The sequence below is a fragment of the Pieris rapae genome, chromosome 15 (assembly GCF_905147795.1).
Source record: "Pieris rapae chromosome 15, ilPieRapa1.1, whole genome shotgun sequence".
In the NCBI taxonomy this organism is placed as follows: domain Eukaryota; kingdom Metazoa; phylum Arthropoda; class Insecta; order Lepidoptera; family Pieridae; genus Pieris; species Pieris rapae.
In genome coordinates, this window is record NC_059523.1 from 148,327 (window position 1) to 176,095 (window position 27,769).

A 27,769-nucleotide genomic window follows, 5' to 3' on the forward strand; every position below is an offset into this window, starting at 1 on the left:
GAATCTATGTTACAACATTTTGATACTTGATATTTAAGTAGGAAGTTTAAAATGAACAAAAGAGCTGTTCAGACAAAATCGCGGGCAACTGTTAGTAAATGTCCGATCCGTACAATGGAAACTTACATACTCATATAAATAGCCAAAACGCATTAAAGCACTTTACGTAATTCTTATCAAAACGAGATAAAGTCGCTTTTGAGATAACACACACGTATCGTGTCCAATAGAAGTTTGTAAATAATTTGCATTTGTTTAGTCGATCAGTGTATTGCCATTAAATTAGTGATTCGGTGCTGTTTCATGAGGTAAAACCTGTTTCTATCAACTTATTTATTTGAAAGTAAACAAAAACCTTTGCATAGGTTTCTATTTACTTTCGAAGAAATGACTTGAAAACTCACTGGGCGAATAAAACCTTATTAGATTCTAACGAATCTCTATGATTAATCTATAGGAAAACATAATTCTATGAGAAATTATGGTTTTGTTTTAGGGTAATTTCAAATAGTTAAATTATGTATGTATGCTATTTAGGTCTATATAGTGTCGATAATTTAGGGTATTTAAGTATTTTTTGACAATATTCGTAATTATTATCCCAATATTTCACTGGGCATGGCAAGGCAAGTTATTTCACATTAAGAAATAAATAAAACTTTTTTCTAATTCTAATTCAGGTCTGAGATATTGATAGGTTCCTAATTGAGTGATTAAATGATGGCTATTTAATGTTGATTGTTTTTTATTTGATATGACACTACCATAGCTTTTAATAGACGGTGTTGCTATCTTCGTTCGCATTAAAATTCAATTTAACTCACGATCAAGATGCAGATGGTTCATTAATGCTAAATCGTAATTCTACCACTATCACAACTCGCAGTAAATTTCTGGGTACATGCATCATAATGTTGTAACTAAAACTTAACACTGAAATATAAGTTTCGACTCTCTCTCTCAGAATGAGTTGGAAGCGACCTGCATCGGTTCCAGTGGGACAGGTGTGGAGCAGGTTTCAGGGCTGAGACAGAGATGGGAAACCAGCTCGCATGTAAGTTTGTTTATGACGTTTCCTAAACTACACTTAGTAGCTACCAATATCCATATGGGAAATATTTGCTCCGGAAAAAAGCCTCAACGTCTCAACACATGAACGAAACACTTGTCTCTATCTATGTACAGGTACCAAATTCGTGACATGGATGAAAGGTGGCGGAAGCAGTGCCTGGACATGATGCAGAAGACATTTATTGACGATGAACCATTGTGTCAAATATTGGGTAAATGAACATAAATACGAGTGTTATTTTGCATTTACGAGTACGTCATCGATAAAAGTTTTCTTTATGGTGTTGGCTGACATAGATATTTTATGACTTGCACCCTAAACTTATGATTAAGAAAGCTGTTCTTAAAAGCTTTCGTCAATCTTTTAGCTTAAACAAGAAACTAAATATAATTGCTTCTGAAATGCAAGATCCTGAACAAAATAGTGAAATGTTTCAGAGATCGAAAAGGATCCAGCTTCTATACAAACGATCAGATCAAACTGGGAAGACATAGCAGACCAAGGTCTCTGCATTGCCTGCTTTACCGAGGAGCTAGGACAGCCTAAAGACCTGGTGGGTTTTAACATATTGTTGGTGAAGAGCCGGGAAGATGCTGAGGAAAATTTCGATACTGTAAGTAATACCTATTACCATACAAATAGCCTATAACTGCGATAGGAATTATTGTAACACGAATGGAATACCAATTGCAGATAAAGGGTGAACAATGGAAGAAACTGCTGAGGACACTGATAGTGGCTGAACAGCTTGTGGACGTTTTTAACCTTTTCAACGTAGACCAGATCTTAACTTCCAGTGGATTGACGGTTCTACCTGAACACCGAGGACAGAACATAGGCGCCAGGATAATTGCGGCGAGGTAAGAGAAAAGTCAATGATATTGCCGGCCGTTCGAAATGTACAATATATTTTAGAATATATTAATTTGAAATGTAGAATTTAGCGGCAAACGATGCCGAGTAGGTACATATTACGTAAATTTCTACATTTTCATACTTCAGAGAGCAAATATGCAAGACGTTCAACATTTATGGCGTAGCAACGGTTTTCACTGCGATCACCTCACAAGTTCTGGCTGCCAAATGTGGCTATCATACCCTGGCGGAGTTGAAATATGAAGACATGAAACCATACGGGATAGACCTCACCCGATGCACCACTAAAAGCGCAAAATTAATGGGAATAAAGTATACATTTTAGAGCAAACATTAATAAAAGGTCCAATTTTTCTTGTATGTATTTACTTTAATATAATAAGTGATTCAAGAGGAAGGTTTATATGTATAATAACATCCATTAAATAGTGGAGAAGTACTGTTATTTTTGAGGTTTCTAATGTTATGTCGTAAATAATTACATTTTTTTCGCTTACATTGCAAACGCAGGCCCTACGAGTTTTATCAAAATAATGTCCTAAGTATTGTACACATTAAAAATGTCTACAGAAAAGTCCATGATGGTATATGTCTATCTCTTATGGATAACCCACAATAACTTTTTTTGTCATTTACTTTTTACGACAAATAATGGCTAATTTTCGAAGCGATTTTAACCAATACAGCATTAATCCTTAACCAATTAAATACCTTGAATACATTGTTCATTTAATATAGATCAATACAGCCCATTACAGTTTATTTAGCAGCGATCGAACGCGTATATTATCGGAGCTTTCCAGCGACGGAAAAAACAATACATAATAAAACCTGCTTTTCATCAGCATTGCACCCGTGCGAAGCTGGGGCGGGTCACTAGTGTAGAATAAAATAATGCAGATGGAAAAAATTTTATATCAGTAGTTTAGGATTTTAAATAGAGCGTTATTTTTCATATGTTAGTTTTAATATGGGGGGCCGTTCATTAAATTCGTTCGCATACAAGGGGGGGGGGGTCTGGCTGAGTGTGACAAGATGTGACAAGGGGGGAGGGGGGGGGGTTGGCAGCGTGACGTTCGCCGTTTATTATTTTTTGACATCAGCGCTAGCTCTGTGGCGCGACTCTAGATATTATTTCGGCCCATTTAGAAAATCCTTAGACTTCTGAATAATATAAATATTATTTATTATTTATATGTTCGTTATGAAAGATATTTATTAATTTATTTAAATTTTATTATAATAACTAAATAAATGTTTTTAATTTTCAGAATTTGTCTACTATCATTTAGAACTTATCATACTCAGCAAGGGGGGGGGGTCCTTAGATTTTGTGACGAAATATTTCTAGGGGGGGTCACAAAAAGTGTGACACAGCGTGACAATGGGGCGGAGGGGGTCAAAAAAAGCTGATTTCAGTGTGACGTGTTTTATGAACGGCCCCTGAGCGATTATTGGCAGTTTTAAAATATGTACTATAAAATGATTTCCAAAATTTGTTTATATTAACATGAACATTACACCAAGACACAAAGAGAAGAATGTAAATAAAAAAAAACTTATTTTATTTAGAAATAACATTTATTGTAAAATCACATGATTGCTTACATTTATATAATAAAATGCATCACATCACAAAAGGACACACATCATATAATATATTTGATATCAAACTTTACAATATACTTTTAATTTTAGCAAAGACATGTAAGCCTTACATTTTATATGGAATGTCTATGTTGTAACTAAAAGTTGTTGGAACCTCTAGTCTTCATCTATTAAAGATTACATATAAAAAATAAACAATTTTAACTGGCAAGTTTATAGGATATGATAAAAAACATAAATAACAGATTTCTACACCAATTCACTTGACAATTAGTTGTATTTCTTGCATCCCAATGGTACACACATTTTGAGTACAATTTATATTTTGTTATAGGACAATAACTGCTACAGCTTTGGTTCTTATAGAATAATTCCCATTTATTTTTTATTTCCATCTTGAATACATAATTAACAAAAAACTAAAAGAATGAGGAGGTGCACTCTAAACATATTCAAATTTGATGAAAGTTTTAAGACAAAAAATTTTGTTGCCAGTTTACACTAAAAACAATTTGATAAATTAAAAAAAAATGTACGTATTCATTTTATACACATTGGCCACCTTAAAGTCAAATGTAAATATAAACTGTTGCATATCTAACATTACCGTTGAAGCTTTTCATGAAGCCACTCATTGGTCAGTTCATCTATCTCTCTCACCTCCAGGAGCCTTGGGGCACCCACGGCCGCAGCCAGAGCCCTTTGAGTACCTGCGTACATGACCTGGAACAGTTTAGCTATTTATATATATTATTCCAATATTATATAATGCAAATTGTATTTTGTTATAAATACAATTTTCATATTAGATTTGCATGTTAATTAATAGGAATAAGTATATCTATATGGCAAAAGACAAAGCTGCTGCAGCTTACTACAGTGGAATGTATGCCTTTCATTCTTGAAATCTACCTAATAATAATATTAGCAATATACCTGAAGTTCCATATGCGCATCACGAGGGGTATAGAATATAAAACACATAGGGAATGATATTCTTCCATCACTGTGCTCCATTCTATAACTAAAATTGATTATTTTAAAGAATTATCTAAATACCCATGACCATGATGATTTCGGTGTCAAAATTACCTGTACACAATAAACCGGGGCTGATGTGAAGGTAGGATATCCTGCAGTTCTTCTAACTCAATACTGTCTAGCTCCTCGTCTACTTCTAAAGCCTGCTTCTCACGATTTACCTGGAATTTTTTGTATAGGTTCAATAAAAATCTGTTGAGTTTAATTTAGTCCTTAAAATAACTAAAGGAATGTAGTATATGTGCTAGAACCAGAAAAATATAATTTTTGGCTATACTTTTATATTTAAAAATTGTACATACATATTATATAAGGTATGGATATAAACAGCTTAAATGAAATTATTATAAATATAGTAAAGTTAGGGAACACTATACACTTTAATAGCAAGTCTCAGATATTTTTTAAATAAAATAATAATCATAGTCTCTTAAGAAATAGGAAGGAAAGAGTATTTTTTTGGGATACCCCATAGTAACAAAAAGTTATTATATATATCACACTTAAGCAAATAAACATGGTATCAACAGTAAATTATTTTATTAATTAATCACTTTGATAGGAAATAAATTCCCAACTAATTGCTATTGGTCAGTCTCAGTGACTCATAAAATAACAAAGGAAAATTGCTCCTGTTGGCATTATGATTTTTTATAAGAAATACAGTTTTATTTTACTTTTATAATAAAAAATGAATACAATAACTCTGCTTGTATAAAAATAGTATAATAACTATATGTTACTTGAAGTTTTTGTTTTTTTATATGTTTGCATGAAGTAAAATATAGTCTAGTAAAAATATAGTCTACTTTTTTATTTCAACTTATATGTGTATTTATGTACATAATTACGATACAATTTGAATGAGCTTGAATAAAAATAAAAATTACCTTTAAGATCAAAGCACTGTTGGACGTGTGCTTTTGAAAACGAAATTTTTTTAACTTTTCTTTCACATCATCGCCTATATCGCACACATTGACATTTTGGGCCGACATAATTCCGATTCTTTTTTGGTTCTTTCTATTTAAACTTATAAATTATAATGAAGTTGGTTTATATTATCAGTAAATTATAGTATAGAGTAATATAAACGCCGCCCACATCAAAAGTCAAAACAATTATGTTGACTTGACTTGATACCAGTGTTCACAACCTGAAGCCAGGCAATTATCGTACCAGGGCCGAAAAATTATCGTACATGGATAAAAATTATCGTACAAGTTAGGAAAATGGATAAAATACTTTTAAAAATCATATAAATCGTGACAATAATGTTAGAAATGATTTATAGTTTAAATCTTGTAAACTTGTGTTTTTTAAATTGAAAATAATAATTCAAATTAAATATTCGACGTATGGCAAGACCTGATCGTGGACGAGGGCACTTTGAATGTGATGACCGTGCTAACATTTCAAATTTATAATTCGAATTGAATAACAGTAACAACCAATGAAACGATTGCGCCACGAAGCAACGGCATGTGATCCTAGTAAAACAATGAGCCAATAGATGGCAGTAACACTAAAAAAACTGTAATTATTATTGGGCTATCTGTGTAATCATCAAACTTTTCATGAGCACTGAAATTATCGTACAATCTGCGTACGATAGTCGCGTACTATCGTACATCGTACGTAGCTATGAAATTATCGTACATGTACGATAATTATCGTACGGTTGTGAACACTGCTTGATACCTAGTCAATAGTCATAGTTGATTGATTGTAGACTTGTTAATTTTTTTTTTGTAGACTTGTTGAGTGTTGCCATTTGATATTTTCAGATTGGCTTTTGAAGTGATTTTTTTAAATCTTTTTTTATTTTTGGCCTAGTATCTAAACCTTTAGGCCATACATAGATGTTTATTTAAATATGTATATGCAAAACACACACAGACGAACTTCCTATTAACTATACAACTTCTTCTTGGCTCTTGTTATGAGAAGATATTGTACAGTCTGAGCCTTAAACTCTAAAAGGCTATACTTATCGAAAAATCATGTCAACATCATAATATGTAATTCATAGTACTGTATTATAGATAAAAAAAACAAAACAGACAAGATAAATAAACAACATACAACTATTGATACAGCGAAATGTGTATTGTGTTAAATTCAATCCTTCTTGAATTAAATATAAAATAATATACAACATATCAGAAACTTCAACCTAATTTACATTATACGTAAAAAGTTTTTTTTTAATTTCCATACACTACATAGTAAATTAATTTGAACATTGGAGTATAGTCAATGTCATCTCTAATTTGTTATTTCTCAGCTGACCGCCTACGCCTAGGGCTTGACAGTTGACTCTGTGCGGTTGACATGGGCCAAGATGCCCCGATTTCGAATTTCTATTTTCTACCACAGTTTTTATAAACAGTGAAAAATTCATATTAGTTAGTTCTATTTATTAGATATATACCAGTTAAACAGCAATAGCTTATGTATTTAAGCGTTTTATATGTGGTGTACTGTTGTGATTTGCGATTGACTATTGTTTTCATGATATGTCGAAAGTACGTACGGTCTATTCGATTTGTAGTATTCAAACATTTATCACGAATTCCGATTGTGCTTATGTTGAGAAGTGGCAATACACTAAAATTTAGGACATTGTCGATAAAGGTCAATAGCTTCTCTTTATAGACAGTAGAAACATTATTATATGACTAATTAAAATACACTTCTGATTCTAACAAAAACAAGGAACTAATTGGAAAATAAATGTCCTGGTCGTCAACACAAAAATTGCAAATAAATCTGACTACACTAGTAGTATTTTTCACTTTTAATGTTTTTATGCACAGTAAAATAAGCATGTGGAAGAGAAACTATTTTAGATCACCACAATTTACTGAATAGCTCACCTGTTGCTAAATGAATATGAACACTCATAACACCTTTTAAGAACTAATAAACATGTGTGTATGCTATGTTATTTAATTTCAGTCAATTTGCAATAGCAATATGTCTTATTCTATTGTTAAAAATGTACATCTTGTTTCTACAAAGCTATATTCTGTATAAAGTATTGAATATCTGCTTTAATTAGAATAATTTTTGAAAGCATTGTTAAAGCCCTATATCTTAGGCAAGTTAGTATCTTTAAACAAGTAATTATTAAGCATTTTTGTCAGTTTTATATGTACTGTAATTGTGTAGATTTGTAATATATTTTAACATCAGAAATGCTATGATGCGCTTTAATACATAAATTAAACAATCAATAGTTAAAGTTACATATTAAATATTACAAGTGGTTGGCCTCCTCTTTGTTCCAGATTAACTCAGCAACAGATAACATGCGATAATGACAACCAACACTACACTCACTGGTAAGTCGACTATATTATTATATTTGTAATATTATAACTATACTTCCTATTGAGTTTAATTAATTATTGTGATATAGATCTCAATCCTACAACTGATTGCTATAATAACCTAGCAAATATTATAGCAGCTTTATTTTTCCATTATTTATTTCAGAATAGTAATTTATATTTTTATAACAAGTGAAGTACTTACAAAATAATCTAAAAGATGCTTTATGCTCATTTGTTAAACATTGTATGTTTGTAAATTTCAGATGTAACAGCAGAAATGACTGAAAAAGAAAAATCTGGGTAAGTCCTTAGAAAAATTATTATGAATATTTATTTAGTGTAAAAATTTATTAAATAATGGAGCAATAAATAACGATTGCTTCAATTTCAACCAAAATAATTCCAAACCTCTACTTCAAAGTATATGGCTGCTTGTAGTCCTATCAGCAAATTATCAATCAAACCAGCATCATCACCAACTCCATAACATAAAATTTTTAAATAATAATGGATTTTGTGAATTCATACTACACAAATAATTTTTTTAATAATTAAATTAAACAAAAATTCCATGTTCAACAAACTGAATTTTTAACTGCAATAAATAACTATGAATGATATTTTTAATTACCTTTTTAGGCGAGAGTATTAGAGAAAAATGAAATATCTGTAGTATATTGTACATTAGAAATCGTAAATACTAGGAAAGAATGAGTAGTGGCTTTAAATCTTGAATCCACGCAAAAAAAGTAAGCAGCAAGTAGCTAATAATATTATTATGAATTATGGTTTCCAAGGTGACAGCCGCCAAAATATACTTCAGACTTTAGCTTAGGCTTGAATACTCCTTTCACAATCTAATCTAAACGCTCTAATCAGATGACAGTATACGGAATTGTATCGTATTATGTTTACAATAAAGTACAAATTGTTATAAGTATGCTACAGATACTGCTATTAATTGCTTGATTGGTTCGAAATCGGTTTAGAGATGTGCGCAATGTCTAACGATATTTTTATTCTACTATTTTAGAAATAGTCTGATAACTAGGCATATTATCGAGTTATGTTTATTATGAACCTTATTTTTACCTAAAGTAATTCAAGGTGGCCCAGTCACATTTAACATAGATTTGTAAAACCTAGGAAACATTGCCTAATACTTCTCCATGAGTCGACGTCTAGCCTCTTTATGTACCAGTTCACGGAAAACGGATTAATTAAATGTGGCAGTGAGAAGATAGAGGATTGTCTATCTCACCAAGTAAAACGTGCACAGAGACGAACGCAAGTCTATCGACACAACCTTACCGTCGCTTTCCCCTCCCTACTGCCTCCCATTCACCTTCGCACGGCACTTCTTGCACTCAGTACGAAGAGTGACGTCGTAAAGTACGTCGCGATTACGCGCGCTTTTTGATAAAAGTTCGTCTATAACAATTCAATACGATTAGTGGTCGACTGTTTTTGTTTTTTATTCTTTTCGTGTGAAAAGTGTTCGAAAATGGTAACTAGTAATTTTGTGATGAGCTTGCTGTGAAAATCTCGCTTTTCTTAGTTCTAATACTATAAATTAGCAATTGAATGTTGGAAGTATTTATGTAAATTTACAAATCACATGATATTATTTTAAACACACACATTACAGTTTGTACAATTTTCTTAACCTACATAGTAATGATAATAATAATAATAAAACATATTTCTGTAATAAAAAAAATTAATTAGATCTTGGTGATCCTAATAAATAACAAAATAATATTATATTATCAGTAACATGAGTTATAGCTCGTTTCACACATCCTATTATCTTAAGTACATAATATGTAGTATTGTTAATGCCGCCTTGGTTTCATTTTATTATTGGAGTAGGTAACCCTTATGCTGAATATTCTTTATTATTATTATATAACTTTGATTAATATAATAATTAAAGATCAAAACAAATATGTTGTTTCAAGCAGAAATTAGCTAAGGTGTGTTTAGCTGATTTCAAATCACTTTCAATCTAATGCAGCAATGTATTTTAATATTCACAATTTTTATTAATTATTAAAAAATGTTATATAACTTCGTGAAATATACATTTGTAAGAATTTAGTATGCTAATATCTATCTCTTACTTTATCTGTGTCATTAACACTCTTAATCAGTATTAAAAGGCTTAAGATTAATTTTTTCTTTTCTGTTTGCGTAATTAATTTAATTGGAACTGAGTATTAAATAGAAAAAAAAACTCGATCAAGGGTCCTAGTCGCTTATCAGCAGAATTATCTGAAGAGTTCCTTCAGAATTGTAACAAAATCACACGGGTCATTCTAAGTATTCACAGAACATATGTATGCTATATATATATATATATATGCTATAATTACCCATACTATGTGTTTCGGTACGGGAAAACCGAGTGAAGCTGGTTTTGCCAGACGGCTGTTAATTCCGAGTACTCTGTTTGCCTTTGTAACCCTGTTTGGCACATGTTGTTTAAATTAAAAAAATCGATCTTTTTTTCGGTGTCGCTGCCTGCCGTTATCAAATGCCAAATGAGTAGTAGGTTGTTCTAAAAAAGGATTCGTGTCGCAATATGGGCTTATCTCCGATTAAGTTGCTTTTAAACACCTACCTATATTCATAATCTTTACAGTTCAAAATAACTCGTCAAGTCTTGAACAATAGTTGTTACTCCTTCTGCTATGTTGTAGATGCTGTATCGTTTCCATCCTTATCTACCTCGTGTGATCTCTTTTCCTATTTAATATATGTTTTTCCATAAAATAAATAGACCTATAGTCTTAACCGTGTAATTAAGTTTGTATGTAAATCGCACGATTGTCGACATGATAAGGCACATGCTTCTACAATTGTAAAACAAGCATTAAGATAATAGTATGTCTTCACCTGTTCAGGCGAACACAAGTCAATAGTGCTAGTCATTGCTTCTGTCTATAAATAGATTTTTCCTCATCAAAATCTGTTATAACGACATCGAAGGGCCTACTCATATTTGGTCGTAAAAACCGATAGTCGTAACAGCCGATGACGTTGTTATTAAGTACATAAAATATACAATATAATTCAGACGGGACCTTTGATTTTGGTCAATATAACCGGTATTTTGCTTTAAACGATGTCGTCGTAAACGGTTTTGACGGTATATCATTCCTCGTAATACTAGTATTGATGTTGACAAGGGCTACTGATAACGATATCATGGCTGATAAAAGATAAGAATCGTAGGGGACAGAGTATTGACAAATAAGAATATTTGCTGTTGCTCGAACCTGATAGAAATTCATGTGGCGTGGGCTACATAAACTATTTCTCGATTTAAACAAATTAAAAATTACTAGTTATGCACTCGCGAGGCATTTGGAATTGCTTAAAAACCTTATTTTACACTACAAGTGTAAGTGCTTTATTTGGGAATCATTTAACAATAAGTATTTTTTGTTCTAACAAATAGGATGATATATAGGATATATAGGTATCATACCTTTGCCCCGAACCCCACAGACTTAGTATCAGCCATTGTGTCTGAAATATTGCAGATTTATTGTTAATAAAACTATATTGTTAGAGAAGTTGGGAATGTTATTGTATTACTAATTACAATTGTATGTTCGTATGTAAATATGTATTCTTTGTACCCAGTCGTTAGGGTTGTCGCCGCTATTTCGTTGATTCCTACTTTAACATGGATCTGTCAATGATCATTATTCTTTCGAAAAATATATCGCTGCCGCGTTTTAATCGTAGCTGTTAACTTTTACTTTAAACGCATTTAAAACAACTGAATCTAAGCTACAAAAAGTGAAAGTCCGTGACGTCACTGTGACCATTTCAACCGTTGCCCAGGCGCACGTTATTTCGCTGCGTTTAATATAAAGTGTATTAGGGTTTTTACCGTACAAAGGTATTTATGTTTTATGGTAAATATTTTAATTAATATTGACCGCAAGTCAAAAGTAAATAATTGGTTACAAATCATATTTAAACATCATGTTGTACATATATACTTCCAATACAAGTTTACAGTGTACATTGTCATAGCGTAAATAGAAAAAGCCCCAAGGGCATGGTGTCTCCAAAAGAAGTGTAGTGTAGTAAGTGAGCAGAATGCTGTCCAAAGGCTTTAAATATTCGCGGTTGGAGGATGACGATGTTGGGTAAGATTTTTTATATTAATTCCCGACGTAACCGACATTATAATTATTATTACAGAACACTTACGCTTACATAGACTCCGACACTTTCATTGATGAATGCAATTGATTTCGGATTCGAAATCAGTTCATAAATTCACCATTCGTTAATTAGTGGTTCACCTAAATTAGTCTCGTTATAGAGAAGCAAACGAAATTTGGCAAATATGTGATATGAAAATTAACTATACAAATATTAAATTGCTTATAAACCTTTTTTGCGAACGATCGCAATTTCGTCTTTATAATTAAAATGTTATCATAAAACCTTAAGTTAGGTTTCGCTGGCGTAATTCGTAATTAAAGAGTTTCTTTTTTTCTAAAGGAAGTCGTGCCCCACCTTGTTATCGAAATATTTGCTTTGAGTAATTGGTGTTAAGTTCGACTTGGTACATTTGCATTATAGGACTAGTAAGCAATAGAAATAAATGAATTATAATTGTTTGTGAATTAATAAAAATGCTATTTTTTTTAAAAACAGGAGAGCAATGTCAGACATTTCTGATATGAGGGAGTACAATCTGGTGAATGTCGAATACGATTAATACTGTATTAAATTCCTCCGCCTTCTGAGATAGTTTATCATCAATATCGGTATCTCGAGATACTATTTATCAGAAGTGAGATTTGATGGATTTAAGGTTGTCAATCACCTACCGACGTATCTTGTCTATATCCAAGGAGTAGGCTTACAATTCCACGTATAATATTTTTTTTCGCCTTTGCTTTATGTTAAAGCTATCAAAAAAATAGGCAGACATACTATACACAGGTATTTGGCAACAACATCCAAAAATGCTTCCTGCCCATGTTCAGAAACTAGTTGCATAAATTCGCTTATGTAATCGTTATTAGTGACTCAATACAATTCTTCAATAAGGCATGATGGAATCCTGGGAATTAGAAGAGGCGATATTAAACATTCCCATGGGTGGATTTTCCCGCCCACTTGCCGGGGCGGATAGATGACGTCATTATATGGTTGCCTATAGGCTAGATGTGCTTGTACTTTATTTAATAATAATCTATTTAAGATCTATTAATTATGTCTTCTTTTGTGTGTACACCTACACTACTACTATTTCTAGCTCCGACATATGTTTAATGTTTATACATTTTACATACTTTGGATACTGTTGTAGTGATATTGAACTGAATAATTATCCTTGACGGCGATAGTATCCAGTGCAATTCCAAATTTAAATAAATGTAATACATAATTGAAAGTGAGCCGAAACTGGAAGCTAAGGCAGCCTTCGGCTTGTCACGTGTAGCACCAGCTATGGCACAACACAACACAACATAACACAACATAACAGTGGTGCAAAGTACCTACTACCTCAGCCTTGTGACCAATTTGTTACCTTTCTCATGTCATGCTTTTGTTTGACTTTTGTACGCCGTGTACGCCCACTCGTGGATTTAATGTATCGGACTATACATTTTCTATTATTCTTTTTTTGTCCTGTATGATATTTTTTTAGTTTTACACGCGCGATAAGTTAATATCAAGCATATGGTAGTAATAATTATAAATGTATTTATCAGTGTCATTATTATTAGATAAAATATTTGTAATATTGTAATCAAATACTATATATCTGTGTGAAATGTGATGGATTAATCATATTCGATCCTATAAACAAAATTGAACTAATTTAAGAGCTGCTTCATATCGTATAATACATACAGTTATATACTACATAGTAACCGTGATATTAAATGAGTAATTGCATGGTCATGGTCTGAAGTAAATAAAAGTGCGAGAGTTTTATCGCTCACAATGGCGCATTGTTTGTAAATACCTCTATAATTCAAGTATTGTTTGAGGGAAATTGGCGTGATCTAAGTCATAGGTAAAGTCCTATTATGGCCTTCTGAGGACACCTTCAGGCCACTCCCCCGCATTCCAGGACTAAGTGAGAGGCTGTTTGCTCTGGTATCAGAGATCATATACATAGCGATACATAGTACGCTGTCTCTAGCATTTATGAAAGACTGCCATGTAAAAATAATATGCTGATTGCGTTAAATTGATAATGAAAGAATGGTTGAAGCCTTGCATTTTGTACATAAATTATTATTTCTCCACGATAGTAGGTACTATGTTTAATTGGTACTTTAAAAAAATGTTAATATTATGTCTGAGGATCTGAAGATTTTTTGAGACATGGAACCGTGGAAAAGACGAAGCTGGGAGTATTAGCTAGTTTAATATCAGAATGTCTTATTTTATAGTATTTTTAAACAATTCTTTTGTTTCGACTCGGTCGGTTAACTACGTAGAAGGGTCGTTCTTGCGAATATAAGACAAAGGATAGTTTTGGAAACAAGTTGTAGCTAAACTAAAACAATTATTTCAACTAAGCACTGGGTGTTGTTTAAACACTCAGTCTGACGGTAGCACTGGGAGACGTTGGTAAGTTGTATATTGTAGTAGTTGAGTGGTTTTCGGTGATTTTTTTTTCATGTCAGGTATTACAGTGTGCTTATAATAATTATATTATTTATTTGCAAGAATATGGTGTTTCTGCCACTTATGTAGGTTAAAATGTAGAATTATGATCATAGTCAATTATTATATATTTTTTATCGCTTTATTAAAATATTTAAATGAATTTTATGTATTCAAAGTGCATATCTACTTTTGGCTTGCAATTATTTAACTTTAAGTTGAGTGCGCTTCTTTTGCGACAAATTATAATTTTTCGGCATACACTAATGTTGAATGTTGATTAGTTTGCATTCATAACACTGATTGATTATTCGAGAGTTCTTTAGAATAAATATTTTAATATTCGAAGTACGTTTTACTTCTTAATTTGTATTCAAATTACTTTCGTATTCATGTACTATATTTTTAATAACAAATCTCCGAGATAAATCATAATTATGTTAAACCCACAGTCAACAAAAGGCCCGTGTGGAGTCAATTCTCACGTCACTCGCGCGTAAAAAACAGCGCTTTCAGCGCTAACCAAGCGACATTCAGCTCTTAAAAACTCTCCTTGACTTTATTACACATATACGTAACTAGACATGCAACGCAACGTGCTTACGCCTTCCACGGAAGAGAAAACATCTTCACTTTTCTAGCTTTTGCTCATAGTTTGGTATGAGCCAGAATTTAATATTCTAGAATAATGTTATCACTGTAAACGCTTAAGGAGTGGTATTTTTGCACTCGACCAAACTAATTACTGCAGTATTCCGTAAACCGCAGATATTTTTGTTTAATTTCTTACACAAGTTGCCGCGCAAGTGCTTCACATGTGAATAGTGCTAAAACTCACTTCAACGTTATGTTCGTCACCGACATTGGTCTACGTTTGGTGAAAAAGTGGTAAAGTTACAATACTATAGTTAAAAGTTTTTGGTATCTTCGAATTAGTTCCGACTCTCAAGGTGACGAGTAGATAGATCCGCCAGGCAAAAAAATAACTAAAATGATATCGTCATTCCCATTTCCCACAGCCGCTCCAGTTTCCATTCCCACAACACAATTGAATCGCGATCTTAGAGGTATGCGAACAAACGAGAATATTACCTCGTTCGCATTCATTTAGACTAGACTACACATTGAACTTAAATATTTTCTCTAAAATTTCTACTAGCGGTAGTACAGAAAAGGGAATTTAATTTTCTTAAGCTAAATAAATTCTTTGGTAGGAAATAAGAACGTAAAATATGGTTTTGGACTAAATTGTGGTAACTCGCCAAAAATAATTTAATTATTAAAAAACTATTTAAGGAAAGGTCAACAGGAAAATGGCTGTTATTACATATTTTTCTCGGATTTTACCGAAGGAGGAGGTTATGCTACGTGGTTCTTTGTGTTCGTATATTCAACAAGCACAGCACCTCCGTCCGCGGTCCGATCTGGATGATCAAATGAATGAAGGCTTTAAATGATTTATTAATCTATGTCATATCGATATCGACTGTTTAGTGCAGTGGAATTTTATCAATACTTACAACCTACAGAGCCCATTTTGTCGTTATGATATTTCGAGACAATAAAGATACTTTACACATGTAGGAAAAATTGATAGGTTATCTACGCGAAGATATCTTTTATAAAGTCTTGCATAAATTAAATTTAAATAATAGCAGATTTTCCTTGTGGTTAAGATAAATGAGAATTGGTTATGAGATGAGTTGTTTTTTGCTCGTTTTTACAATGAACGATGAAGTATTATTATACATTTTTAATACAATTAACTATTTCATAATTGTATTATTATTAATTAGTGGTGTTGACCGAGAGGCCCATGCGCATTTGACTCGTCAAACATTTTATTTAAGTGTTCATCTTAAAAACCATATCGAAATTTGATAATTGACTTCACGACATTGAGAATGATGTTCGGGTTCCAGGGACTCGAGCGAGGAGCCGGTCTCCATCCGTGTGCCGATCGATGGCATGACGTGTCAGTCGTGCGTCAGAAATATCGAAGGATCCGTCGGAGAGCTGCCCGGAGTGCGACACGTCAAGGTAAGTTATCTTATTTCCTGATACCTATAGGAAATGATATTACTGGGAGCTTGGTGCGCAACGTGTAGCTACTAACTGCTAAACGCTTTAAAGACATTTTGAACGCTTACAGGTGGAGTTATCAGAAAAGGCCGGTTATTTCAGATATGACCCTCGCGAGTGTACGGCGAGTGTTATCCGGTCTCACATAGAAGATATGGGCTTCGAAGTGCCCTTCGAAGTGGACACGGAGGACGAGACCAAGTGAGCCGTTCATCGCACAAATCTATTTTAATTAGGAATGATGCCTCACTAGAATTTCATACTGAATATCGTTTTTCAGAAATCTCCTTGAACGCGAGATACCGACAGATCTATTGATCGACATGAGTGGCGCCGGCTCAGACGAGAGTTCCCTCTTGCTAGCCGTCACAGGCATGACGTGTCAGTCGTGCGTCAACACCATACAGGGTGATTACATTGCTGTCATTTAACATTAAAGCTGCGTGGGAGTATTTCCGAGAATTTATATAAAATGTAAATATTCAATTTTGCAACAGGTAGCCTTTCGGAAATGCCGGGAGTCCTCCACAGCGCCGTGAGTTTGGCTGAAAATTCGGCCTCGGTTCGATTCTCACGCGAAGCAATAACGCCGAGACAAATCGCAGATGCCGTCTATTCTCTCGGGTTCGACGTGGATATTATAAGCGTAGATGGAAAACCGCTCAGTGGTGAGTCGCCCTTTCCCCTTCATTGGCGATTGGGCCTAAACTTGGATTTATTTCATGTTACTAAATTACATTGCAATGCTTTTTATGAAATTTTGTAAAGATCGGTTTTGTTCAGAAAGCACTCAAGAGCTGGCCCCCGGCGATGGCAATCTGTCTCCACGAGTCAACGGAGCACCGGCCAATGTGAGTATGATTTATTATATACTCTTTGTTTTATATAATCGACAATGTTTGATTCTCGATTATATTAAACAAAACCTAAATATAATTCCAGGGAACGGTGGCGACGGCGGAGGAGATATCTCGTTGCACGCTGGAAGTGAGGGGGATGACGTGCGCCTCCTGCGTGGCCGCCATCGAGAAACATTGCTCCAAGTTAAACGGTGAGTGAGGGAGAGCCTTCAGATGTCACGCGAACGGTTGCTTTAACGACGCGTCCGCTTCCAGGCGTCCATTCCGTAGTGATAGCCCTGTTGGCCGCGAAGGCGGAGGTGAGGTTCGAGCCGAACGTGATTCCGGCCGCCTCCATAGCGCAGTCCATCACGGAGCTGGGCTTCCCCGCCGAAGTGGTCGGCGAGAGCGGAGCGCCGAGGGATCTGACGCTTCTGGTAACTTTTCCTTCTATTCGTTTTTCGCGTGATCAAATGAATATTCTGGGCCGTTTTAAACATAAAATGCTCTCGAATTCCAGATCAAAGGGATGACGTGTGCGTCGTGCGTGAACAAGATCGAGAAGCGGCTGCTCAAGCTCGACGGAGTCGTGTCTTGCGTCGTCGCTCTCACCACTTCCAAGTAGGCCTTTTCAGCCTTTTCAGCCTTTTCAGCCTTTTCGGCCTTTTAGCGGCCGCTCAACGTCGACGCTTCCTTCTCGTCCGCTGACTCCCATTTGTTTTCGATTCAGAGGCAAAGTGAAGTACGACCCCGAAGTGATCGGCGCCCGAAAGATCTGCGACGCGGTCAACGGGCTCGGGTTCGACGCCAGCCTCGTCACCTCCGGCATTCGGAATAGCGGGAACTACCTGGAGCACAAGTGAGTCCCGCTTCGGTGGGCGAGGGGGGTGGGGGGACGCCCTCCTTACTATTACAACGTAATAGGTGAATGAGAGTCTTCTCGCATTTACAGAGAGGAAATAAGAAAATGGCGCACGGCCTTCCTGATCTCGCTGATTTTCGGAGCGCCGTGCATGGCGGCCATGGTGTACTTCATGTGGCACATGGGCAAGGGCCACGACGCCCGGGACATGTGCTGCGTCCTTCCCGGCCTCAGCCTGGAAAACCTCATCATGTGGGCGCTGGCCACGCCCGTCCAGGTAAAGCCGAGAGCGAATCCGACTTTTGAAACTGTCCAATATGTCCGATATGTCCGTGGTTCCAACGTGTCCGACTGACTGTTGCAGTTCATCGGCGGTTGGCACTTCTACAAGCAAGCCTACAAGGCCCTCAGCCACGGCACCTCCAATATGGACGTCCTCATCTCCATGACCACCACCATCAGGTAATTCGGCCGATCGCCTTCTTCGTCCTCGCCAGTCCTTCCTCACCAGGCGCACGTTAATTCTCCTCGTACACGTCTGCAGTTACGCGTACTCGTTGGCCGTGGTCGTCGCGGCGATGGCCATGCAGACGGACACCAGCCCCTTGACTTTCTTCGACACTCCGCCCATGTTGCTGGTCTTCGTGTCCTTGGGACGGTGGCTGGAGCACATCGCGAAAGTGAGTATCGTTCGCCGCGCCTCGAGCCTGCGATCGACAGATCAGCGGATTAATCGTCGACCCGATGTGACAGGGCAAGACCTCCGAAGCTCTGTCGAAGCTGTTGTCCCTGAAGGCGACGGAGGCGGTGCTGGTGACGCTGGACGGCGAGGGTCGAGAAATCTCGGAGAAGAGCATTCCCGTCGAGCTGGTGGAGAGAGGAGACGTCTTGAAGGTATATTTCTCTCTCAGAGAATCGTATAATAATTCTTCGAATCCGAGTAATGGGCTTCCTCCGCTCCGTAGGTACTTCCGGGCGCCAAGATCCCCGTGGACGGCAAAGTGATGTCGGGGCAGAGCACGTGCGACGAGTCCCTCATCACCGGAGAGTCCATGCCCGTCGCCAAAAGCAAAGGTACGACGGATCCATTTCCATCGACAGCCGGCGACGAAACAATACTTGAAGTGCCAACCGGCCATCTTCCAGATTCGCTCGTGATAGGCGGAAGCATAAACCAGCACGGAGCCCTTCTGATGCGCGCCACCCACACCGGAGAGGCGTCCACCCTGGCGCAGATCGTGCGTCTCGTGGAAGAGGCCCAGAGCAGCAAGGCGCCCGTGCAGAGGCTGGCCGACACCATCGCGGGGTGAGGGCGGCCGTCGCGTCTCCACCTACAATACGTAATCAATAGAACGAACGTTCCAACTCGCGTCATTCGTTCCAGATACTTCGTGCCGATCGTGGTCTTCTTGTCCGTTCTGACCCTGGTCTGCTGGATGATCACGGGCGCGGTGGATATCGACAAGATCAAAAAGATCACACCGGTCAGTGTAGATTGTATTTTTTAAGCAAGTTTGTGAAGACGGGAATGAAGAAATGAACACGAGGAAATTTACGATTTCAGGAAATCTACCGCACCTTCTCCGATTGGGAACTAATAGTGCAGACCTCGTTCCACTTCGCTCTGTCCGTTCTGGCCATAGCGTGCCCGTGCGCGCTCGGGCTGGCCACGCCCACCGCCGTCATGGTCGCCACGGGCGTCGGGGCCAAATTGGGCCTGCTCATAAAGGGGGCCGAACCCTTAGAAAACGCCCACAAAGTACGTACCTTCACGAGTGCCGCAGACGATGAGATATTCCGCGCTCATCACGCGCACCATTCTCTCTGTCGCAGGTTAAAACGGTGATATTCGACAAAACGGGGACCATCACCCGCGGGAGTACCGCCGTGGCGAGAGTTTCGCTGCTCACGGGGGAAGCCAACTCCCTCCAAGACATTCTCGCCTGCATACTCACCGCGGAACTGAACTCCGAACACCCCGTGGCTTCCGGTGAGTAGCATTTTGAATGCGGAGTATTATTATGAAGACTGATCGACGCTAACCCAAATGAAATCTCTCCGCCAGCCATAGTCCGGTGGTGCACGGCGGTCCTCGGTTCGTCGGATCGGGCGCAATGCAGCGGCTTCACCGCGGCACCGGGCTGCGGCCTCAGGGCTAAGCTCACTCTGCGCACGCGCAACAATTTCCCACGACTCGATATCGGGGCCGAAAGGTAGAAAACTATCGATCGCGATTAGTTTTTGCGTCTATGTTAATAATAATGTATTTCTTCAAGTAGCTAAAATGCGAAACCTTAATAGATCGCACGTAAACTTACGTTTAAATCTAAAAGAAGAAATTAAATATTTAGAATTATACTTTCAGAGAAGGCTCGTCGTTCCAACTTCGCGGTGTTCCCGTGGACATGATCGAGGGCGATGGCGATTCGGCCCTCAGTTCCGCGCAGGCGGCGCACCGGCTGAACGCCATCATCCATAATGGCAACGATCAGGTAACGATGTCGCACAGTGCGCCCTTTTGGTCCTTCGAACCGGACCTTTAAAAAAATTAATATATTTGGTGCAACTCTTCACGTTCCCGAAGCACAATATGCTCATGACCAATTTTAATTTGTCAGGACGCGGAACAAATAGTTCTGATCGGCAACCGAGAGTGGATGCATCGCAACGGAGTGTCCGTCCCGAGGAGAGTCCAGCGAGTTCTCAAAGATGACGAGGAGTTGGGAAGGACCGCCGTCCTCGTCGCCATCAACGGTGAGGCCGACGTCGACCGAGTGAGAAGTCTCATTTATTTGGATGTTTAATCATAAATAATCTATATAAATCTAGATCAGCTAGTCTGCACGATCGGTGTGGCCGACGATGTGAAACCGGAGGCCCACCTGGCGGTCTACTGCCTGAAGAAGATGGGTTTAGAGGTGTGTCTGCTCACCGGAGACAACAGGAAGACCGCCGTGGCCATCGCGAGACAGGTAAATAGTCTCCGTCGGAAGGATTGCTTCACACCGTGGATTTTATTAATTGTATGTCTACGATTGGATTTCAGGTCGGAATAACCAAGGTGTACGCCGAAGTGTTGCCCTCGCACAAAGTGGCCAAGATCCAGAAGCTGCAAGAGAAGGGCCAGAAGGTGGCCATGGTGAGTTCGAGTCCGCTCTGCCTGGTTTCTGTCTACGAGGCCGTCAGATATATAATAGCAAATATACGGTCGCAGGTCGGAGACGGCGTGAACGATTCTCCCGCGCTGGCGCAGGCGGACGTGGGCATCGCCATCGCCTCGGGGACGGACGTCGCCGTGGAAGCCGCGGATCTGGTGCTCATGAGGGTTCGTCCGACCGCGTGTTACCTCCACTTGACTCGAATTCAAACGCCCGTCTTCCCGTACGACGATGACCCTCTGATCTCCCGCAGAACGACCTGCTGGACGTGGTGGCGTGTCTCGAGTTGTCTCGGACGACCGTCCGTCGGATCCGGCTCAACTTCGTGTTCGCGTCCGTCTACAACTTGCTGGGAATACCTCTGGCCAGCGGCGCCTTCGCGCTCTTCGGTCTTCAGCTGCAGGTCTCTATCGAGCTCCACGCCACTCCAGGGGTTTGAAGCAAGGGAGCGACTCGACATTCGTCTCTCTCTCTCTCTTTCTCTCTCTTTTTGCGTCGAGGCTCCGACTTCGTACCGCGCCACTAGGTTTAATTTGATCGTTATCGTTTCAGCCGTGGATGGCGTCGGCGGCGATGGCCATGAGCTCGGTGTCCGTCGTCTGCTCTAGCTTGATGCTGAAGACGTGAGTATCAGCCAGAGATCGACTTTTGGCGAAACGTCGAGCGGCAGCTCAATCGTGTCCCTCAGTTTCAGAAAAGCCAAAGCGGAGAATCTCCGAACGACGGAGTATCTCCAGTCGATACATTTGGAGCGATTGGACTCCGTCTCCGTGCATCGCGGCCTGGACGACAAAATATACCCGGACAGCCGCGCCTCACCGCTGGCTAAGTACGTTCCGATGGTGACATCATCAATTGACATGTTAACTTAAAATGCTGCCCTTCCGCCAATGCCTCACCGGGCTTTCCCACTTCGTGGAGGAGATCGAAGACTCGATGGTCTGTCTGTTTGCATCGAACCTCTCAAAAGCTACTACTTCTCCGGAGAACAATGAAATGAGTGTTCCTCGGAGCAACCGCTCTCTAGTTTACCATTTTTAATCCGATCTTTACCAAGTGGAAGCCGATGCTCACGATTTCTAACTATATCTATAGATTTATTGTGTATTCAATCCTCCGACTCACGCAATATTTTGTCTCCAGCGAAAGGCGCGACTCACTGAAAACAGCACTCTTAAAGGTCTAGTCGTTTGGTGTGTTTTTGACTAATTTTTTATTTTTGTTTGTGCGTCGCGAGGTTAATGTGTTACACGTCTGTAGAATGTTATTTGATGTTGAATATTGTTTCTTTGGCAAAATATTAAATTGAAATTAAAACTCGGTCCACGAATAGAAATAATTCTCGACTTTTAAATTCTTTTTCAAAAACTGTTTGGATTTCAATTTATATATTTTGTCTCTGTGATGTTTTCTGTTCGTCTCGGTGACGTTGAGCTTTTTTCGTGTTAATTCGGCAAACTCCCCTTTCATCTCTACAGCATAATAGACGTATTATTTTATTTGTTTTGACAGATTATTTCAAAGAAACAAGCCGAGTGAGGGCTGCCTCTTGCGAGAAGAGGACGACCTCATGACCGTTTCTTTCATACCCAAACGGCCGACGCGAGAACAACCCGGAGTCAACGGATAGACCGGACATCGAAACGGACATTTGTGGGATAATCGAATTCTAGGCGCACGCGAGTCGGTAAAAGGGCAGAGCACTCGAAACAGAATGATTAAAAAACAGTTTTGATTTAGATCGCCTTGTGCCGACTTCCGGTGGTGTAAGTGAATTGATTTCTCCGTTCGGTTGATAAGATACTAGTCAGAGCTACGAACCAGTGTTACCCGATTACAATCACCCAAAAGCGACCGTTGCCCGTGTATTTAAACTCCTAAGCCATAGTTTTAACGCGGTTACCATACTTGTACAAAATGACTGGCATACGCTGCACAAAATGATATAAATATTGTAACGAAATATAAATTGTGTAATGTTCTTTCCATGTTTCTTATTTATTAACGCCTAGACTGAGCCGTCGAAGACTGTTTAGTTTAAAGGAAGCTTTGTCGATCGCTAGGATTATGTTTTCCAAATCAGTGAGGCTATGAGTGTGTAATTTCTTTTTAGAGATATGCTTTCGAATATTGTACATTTTTTGTTTAATTTTCCGATTATTTAATGATTCATATTTATTATCCATATCATTTTCTAATCATTTACTTAACGTACACAATATTTGTACAAATCGTTATTTCTAAATCTTTATGTTTAAGATAAAAAAATCTGGCTCTTTACACTCCATGAACATCATCTTTTGTCATGGCCATGTCTAGCCGTTTAGCTGATTAATACTCTTAACCACCACATTAGATTTTTCTATTTGTAAATAAATATGTATATGCGAGTATTATATTTTTGTACTGATAGATATATTAAGACTATTAAAAAGTTTATTAATATTTGATTGTTGATTTTGTGATCCATCCCTTTTATAAAAACAATTGAAACTTCAAAGTTACTTATTATATTAAACAACAACTTTTGTCTCGAATTTCTTCGAAAATTAGAAAATATTATCGTCGTTATCAAAGTTTTTTAGAAATATACAGAATATTATACAAAAAAAATATTTTGACCATATAGTAATACAATATACTTCAGTACCTATGAAATAAATTTGCTTTGCAAATTGTGTCCTTAGGTGGTTTGTTAGTGTGATGAGTCGAACGTCTATTGAAAATTATAGTTTAAAAATCGACTTGAATGCCTAAATACTTGACAAAATCTTCGGCGGATGCTACACGGTCGATATTTATCGTGATGTTTGGATCATAATCCAGAATCACGATGTGTAGTGCATTCATATCACGGATCGCTGGATTTCTAGAAATCTAAAAATCCACGATCTGTATAAATTATCGTCGATAAATACCGAGCGTCTAGTGTCTGGTCGATATTTATCGCGTCAGTAATGATGAATGATGAAAGAGGACGCGCATATTGTGGCGGCGCACACCGCACTTCAAATAAACGATCAAAAACACTTGAAAGAATTAATACTTGTATTAGAAACTACTTAAAGTATGGAACAGCTGAAATGCAAATAGGAGAATAAGTGAAAAGAGCCAATGCGTATGAGTAGTTGCTTGAAACTTAAGATTCAAGAAAATTAAACCAGGCACGACATCTAAAGACGTAATTGCAAGAACAACTCATTAAAATCTAAATACAGAAAAGAATAAAAAAAATAACAGATTCGATCTGGTACTGCAGCGGAAAATGTTTACAATAAACGTCTTGGGTATTTCATAATATACTGATAATAATAATAATGGCAACGCAAGCTTTCTTAATTTTGTTACTCATTTTTGTAATACGAAACGTACGAGTGTAGTCAATGTAATTTACCGTCGTACTGACGCGATACGTATTCAATTCAATTCAAAATCATTTATTCATGTAGGTAACTTAATGTTCACTTGTGAACGTCATAAAAAACAAAGATTTGTCCTCTATCAGCAGGAGGCATGGTGAAATAGGAACACGCAAATACGTAGTAGAAATAACTAATATCACCGCATACACTAATATAAGTACGACCAGTCAACACAAGTAGCATCCGTTCACGAGTATGACGCATGGCCAGCCATCGGCCCCCTCACCATATTTCAGGGACAGAGACAACCCGACGCATGGACGCCGCCACAAGCAATTACATTTAAGTGAGCATGACGATCCCTGAAATGTGGACTTGGCTACACAAGAAAATAATAATAATACTAATTATGAAAACTTCATTGATGTTTGTTTCTTTTTCACAATTTCCTCTACGCCTATACTTTACCGTGTATTTAAAAATACATATTAATTTACAAAGTTACTCTGTATCTGCAGCTCTGTATTCACTTGTTCCTTCAAAGTGACAATTGTTCTGTTTCTGTCATCAGATGTCGATATTATGTGATTAGCATTTAGCACACTATTTAGTGTTTGTTTATGAAAAGTAAAAACCATTTAAACACATTAATTAGTATTCCTTTAAAAAATGTTAATTCAAAAGGTTCGACCCCTGTTTGGGGCTATTTTAAGATCTTCCTTTCAAGGGGATTCCAAATATTTGTCCCGCTCGAGGTTGGTACGTAGTATTTTTATATTATAAAGCTTAACGATTTAACGCTCGACAACGTGCTTACTTCTATTACAAAAAAAAAAATTCTTGTCCTCCTTTCAGCATAGTATACCATAAAGCAGCATATGAGGGTGATGGCAAGACAACAGTCCGTATTATCAATCAGGATCCTGACCTCGGACTCATTATAGACTCATACGGCACAGTAAGTGATTAGGTATATTTAATATTTTCTTCAACCTAAATAAACAACCTGCATGCTGAAAATAAAATTACAATTGTAGAAGTTAATAATGATGTATAGTTTATTGCAAACACTATACTGCTTTATTAAACAAAACCCAACAATAATTTTTAATAACTCAAACAATTGTCATCATGACTATACACTTAGATATTATAATAGCATTTGATTTCAGTTTGGCTTTCGCCTCAACAATGGTCTTACTGTGCTGGGACCTATGGCTATATTTCCAAGGTAAATTAAGTTATAGCTTATACATATAATGTATTTCATAAAACCAAATTCTCGTAATGATGCGGTTGGTTTTTAAAAAAGGTATATTATTTTCTCATTACAGGACAGTCTTATCTTGGCAAATTCACAGTTCAAATAACATCACAGCTGATTCACTCACATTGTTCAGATTGCTGGAACCTAAAGTGGATCTTGTGGTATTAACATTATAGCTTCTTTGTAACATTTGAATTCAAAAATTTCTAGCTTTATATATTGTCAAAAAGAAGGTATTAAATAAGTCAGTAATGCATATAGAAATTCTATATAGCAGCTGAATTTGTCAGCAGAATGTGTCTTATTTGTCTCAATAACATGTGCTTCTAGTTTATATATAGCAATTACATTGCAGGAATTTAAAAGAGTACACATAACAAACAAAGTAAGATTTTTATTGCCCACAGATAATAGGACTTGAAACGAAAGACCGTAAAGTGTTAAACTCAGTGTTCCGTGCCAGTCGTGAAGCAAAACTGAATGTAGAGATTTTACCAACTGAACATGCCTGTGCAACCTTTAACTTTCTCAATGCGGAAAGCAGGTAATAAGCTTAAAATTGAACTAAATGAACTAATTGTCTGTGATATTCCTGGGTCTGTTTCTTATTTGGCTTCTTTAGTTCAATCATATGTTGCTTTTAGACTCGAGTTTCTGATAGACATCATGATTTCAGTCTTATTTTGTAATTAAAATGTATATTTTATATTCCATAAACAACAACAACAAGAATTTATGTTAACTTTAGTTTATCTATATATAACAGATCAATAGCAGGTGCTTTGATCCCACCGTTGCACATTGACGCAAACGAAGACGACATGCTCAACAGCAAACTGCACTACGGGAACCTGTACAACCGTCGGGATGACTTTTAGACATTGTATTTGTAAAATTTTTGAGAATCAAAATTTATGACCACATAGATTAAACTATTATGTAATTTTAGACAAATACATTTTGTGGTCATAAATTTTGTATGGTTTTATTACATTTATTTCCTGTAATGTTCATAACAAAACCTTAATTTCATGGTAAAAATATAATATGTTCTGTATTAGATTGTAGATTTAGAATATTACGTTGTAGATTTAATTGTTAAGATTTAGGTAATTGTATCAAATTAATATGTAAATATAGTTTTCTGCAACAGATTTATCTATTTATTTCGAGTCTTAAATTTGACGTCATTTGCCGTAGCCGAATAGATTATGATTATTTATTAATAGTCTCTTAGTAATATGAATTTAGAAGAAATTTATGTGACCTTACGTGGAGCCAGCGACGGTGGCCTTATAAGTTATTCGGTAATTGTAAAATGGTTCAAAGCCTGTAAGATTATTGACGGTAGAATAATAACTGAGGAACTATTTGCAAAATCCTATGAACGACTTTGTCCAAATCGAGAAGGCCTATCATTTGTCCAATTTATACAACTAGTCGGAATTTTGAAGAGAGAATCGAGGCAAGAAGTTGAATTGTTTTGTAATTTATTTACAAGTGTTAGAGATGAAATTGTAGAAGAAATTAGAAGAAATGAACTTTAACAACTGGGTGTTTAATTCCAGTAACTGTAGGAGAATACAAGAGTTCCATCTGATTATCTC

General features: G+C 37.0%; 3 protein-coding genes and 1 non-coding gene across 10 annotated transcripts; 3 read left to right on the plus strand and 1 right to left on the minus strand.

Moving 5' to 3' along the window:
- Positions 1-965: 965 nt before the first annotated feature.
- LOC110996176 lies at positions 966-3,393 on the plus strand. The gene is made up of 6 exons (XR_006750679.1): positions 966-1,054; positions 1,186-1,283; positions 1,510-1,685; positions 1,766-1,932; positions 2,075-2,291; positions 3,220-3,393. It is a non-coding gene; the product is annotated as an uncharacterized LOC110996176 (transcript).
- A 133-nt stretch (positions 3,394-3,526) lies between these two features.
- LOC110996193 (glia maturation factor beta) lies at positions 3,527-5,817 on the minus strand. Its single transcript, XM_022263759.2, has 4 exons — positions 5,488-5,817; positions 4,649-4,758; positions 4,493-4,580; positions 3,527-4,279 (listed from the first exon to the last, which is right to left on the minus strand). The coding sequence occupies exons 1-4, from the start codon at positions 5,593-5,595 to the stop codon at positions 4,160-4,162; spliced, it is 426 nt and encodes a 141-aa protein (XP_022119451.1). The 5' UTR covers positions 5,596-5,817; the 3' UTR covers positions 3,527-4,159.
- Positions 5,818-6,915: 1,098 nt separating this feature from the next.
- LOC110996188 (copper-transporting ATPase 2) lies at positions 6,916-23,983 on the plus strand. 7 transcript variants are annotated; one of them, XM_045631403.1, is made up of 32 exons: positions 6,916-7,125; positions 7,891-7,944; positions 8,199-8,235; positions 16,515-16,632; positions 16,745-16,875; positions 16,955-17,082; positions 17,172-17,342; positions 17,458-17,525; positions 17,617-17,725; positions 17,790-17,950; positions 18,034-18,134; positions 18,244-18,372; positions 18,466-18,652; positions 18,740-18,837; positions 18,920-19,055; positions 19,129-19,269; positions 19,341-19,449; positions 19,522-19,681; positions 19,760-19,859; positions 19,940-20,134; positions 20,209-20,365; positions 20,441-20,588; positions 20,741-20,867; positions 20,994-21,129; positions 21,205-21,347; positions 21,422-21,514; positions 21,590-21,700; positions 21,787-21,936; positions 22,086-22,156; positions 22,222-22,362; positions 22,677-22,726; positions 23,046-23,983. In XM_045631403.1, exons 2-31 carry the CDS (start codon positions 7,920-7,922, stop codon positions 22,717-22,719), a joined length of 3,624 nt encoding a protein of 1,207 aa, XP_045487359.1. In that variant the 5' UTR covers positions 6,916-7,125; positions 7,891-7,919; the 3' UTR covers positions 22,720-22,726; positions 23,046-23,983. The 7 variants fall into 7 exon arrangements, with proteins under 7 accessions (XP_045487359.1, XP_045487353.1, XP_045487352.1 ...); XM_045631397.1 differs by lacking the exon at positions 22,677-22,726 and having other exon boundaries at positions 6,916-7,234; XM_045631396.1 differs by lacking the exon at positions 22,677-22,726.
- Positions 23,984-25,464: 1,481 nt separating this feature from the next.
- Positions 25,465-27,300, plus strand: LOC110996198 (NADH dehydrogenase [ubiquinone] 1 alpha subcomplex assembly factor 3). Its single transcript, XM_022263764.2, has 6 exons — positions 25,465-25,650; positions 25,751-25,853; positions 26,068-26,126; positions 26,230-26,323; positions 26,570-26,706; positions 26,929-27,300. Exons 1-6 carry the CDS (start codon positions 25,565-25,567, stop codon positions 27,038-27,040), a joined length of 591 nt encoding a protein of 196 aa, XP_022119456.2. The 5' UTR covers positions 25,465-25,564; the 3' UTR covers positions 27,041-27,300.
- Positions 27,301-27,769: the final 469 nt, after the last annotated feature.

Bases quoted from the DNA above. Each gene is read 5' to 3' on its own strand.
- LOC110996188 (XM_045631397.1), top strand. From the start codon at position 7,920: ATGACAACCAACACTACACTCACTG. The intron at 21,130-21,204 runs GTGAGGCCGACG...ATATAAATCTAG, and splicing joins CGTCCTCGTCGCCATCAACG to ATCAGCTAGTCTGCACGATC. The intron at 21,515-21,589 runs GTGAGTTCGAGT...ATACGGTCGCAG, and splicing joins AGGGCCAGAAGGTGGCCATG to GTCGGAGACGGCGTGAACGA.
- LOC110996193 (XM_022263759.2), bottom strand. From the start codon at position 5,595: ATGTCGGCCCAAAATGTCAATGTGTGCGATATAGGCGATGATGTGAAA. The intron at 4,759-5,487 runs GTAATTTTTATT...AAAAAATTCCAG, and splicing joins ACAGTGCTTTGATCTTAAAG to GTAAATCGTGAGAAGCAGGC. The intron at 4,280-4,492 runs GTATATTGCTAA...AAACTGTTCCAG, and splicing joins ATGCGCATATGGAACTTCAG to GTCATGTACGCAGGTACTCA.
- LOC110996198 (XM_022263764.2), top strand. From the start codon at position 25,565: ATGTTAATTCAAAAGGTTCGACCCCTGTTTGGGGCTATTTTAAGATCT. The intron at 25,651-25,750 runs GTTGGTACGTAG...TCCTCCTTTCAG, and splicing joins AAATATTTGTCCCGCTCGAG to CATAGTATACCATAAAGCAG. The intron at 26,707-26,928 runs GTAATAAGCTTA...TATATATAACAG, and splicing joins TTTCTCAATGCGGAAAGCAG to ATCAATAGCAGGTGCTTTGA.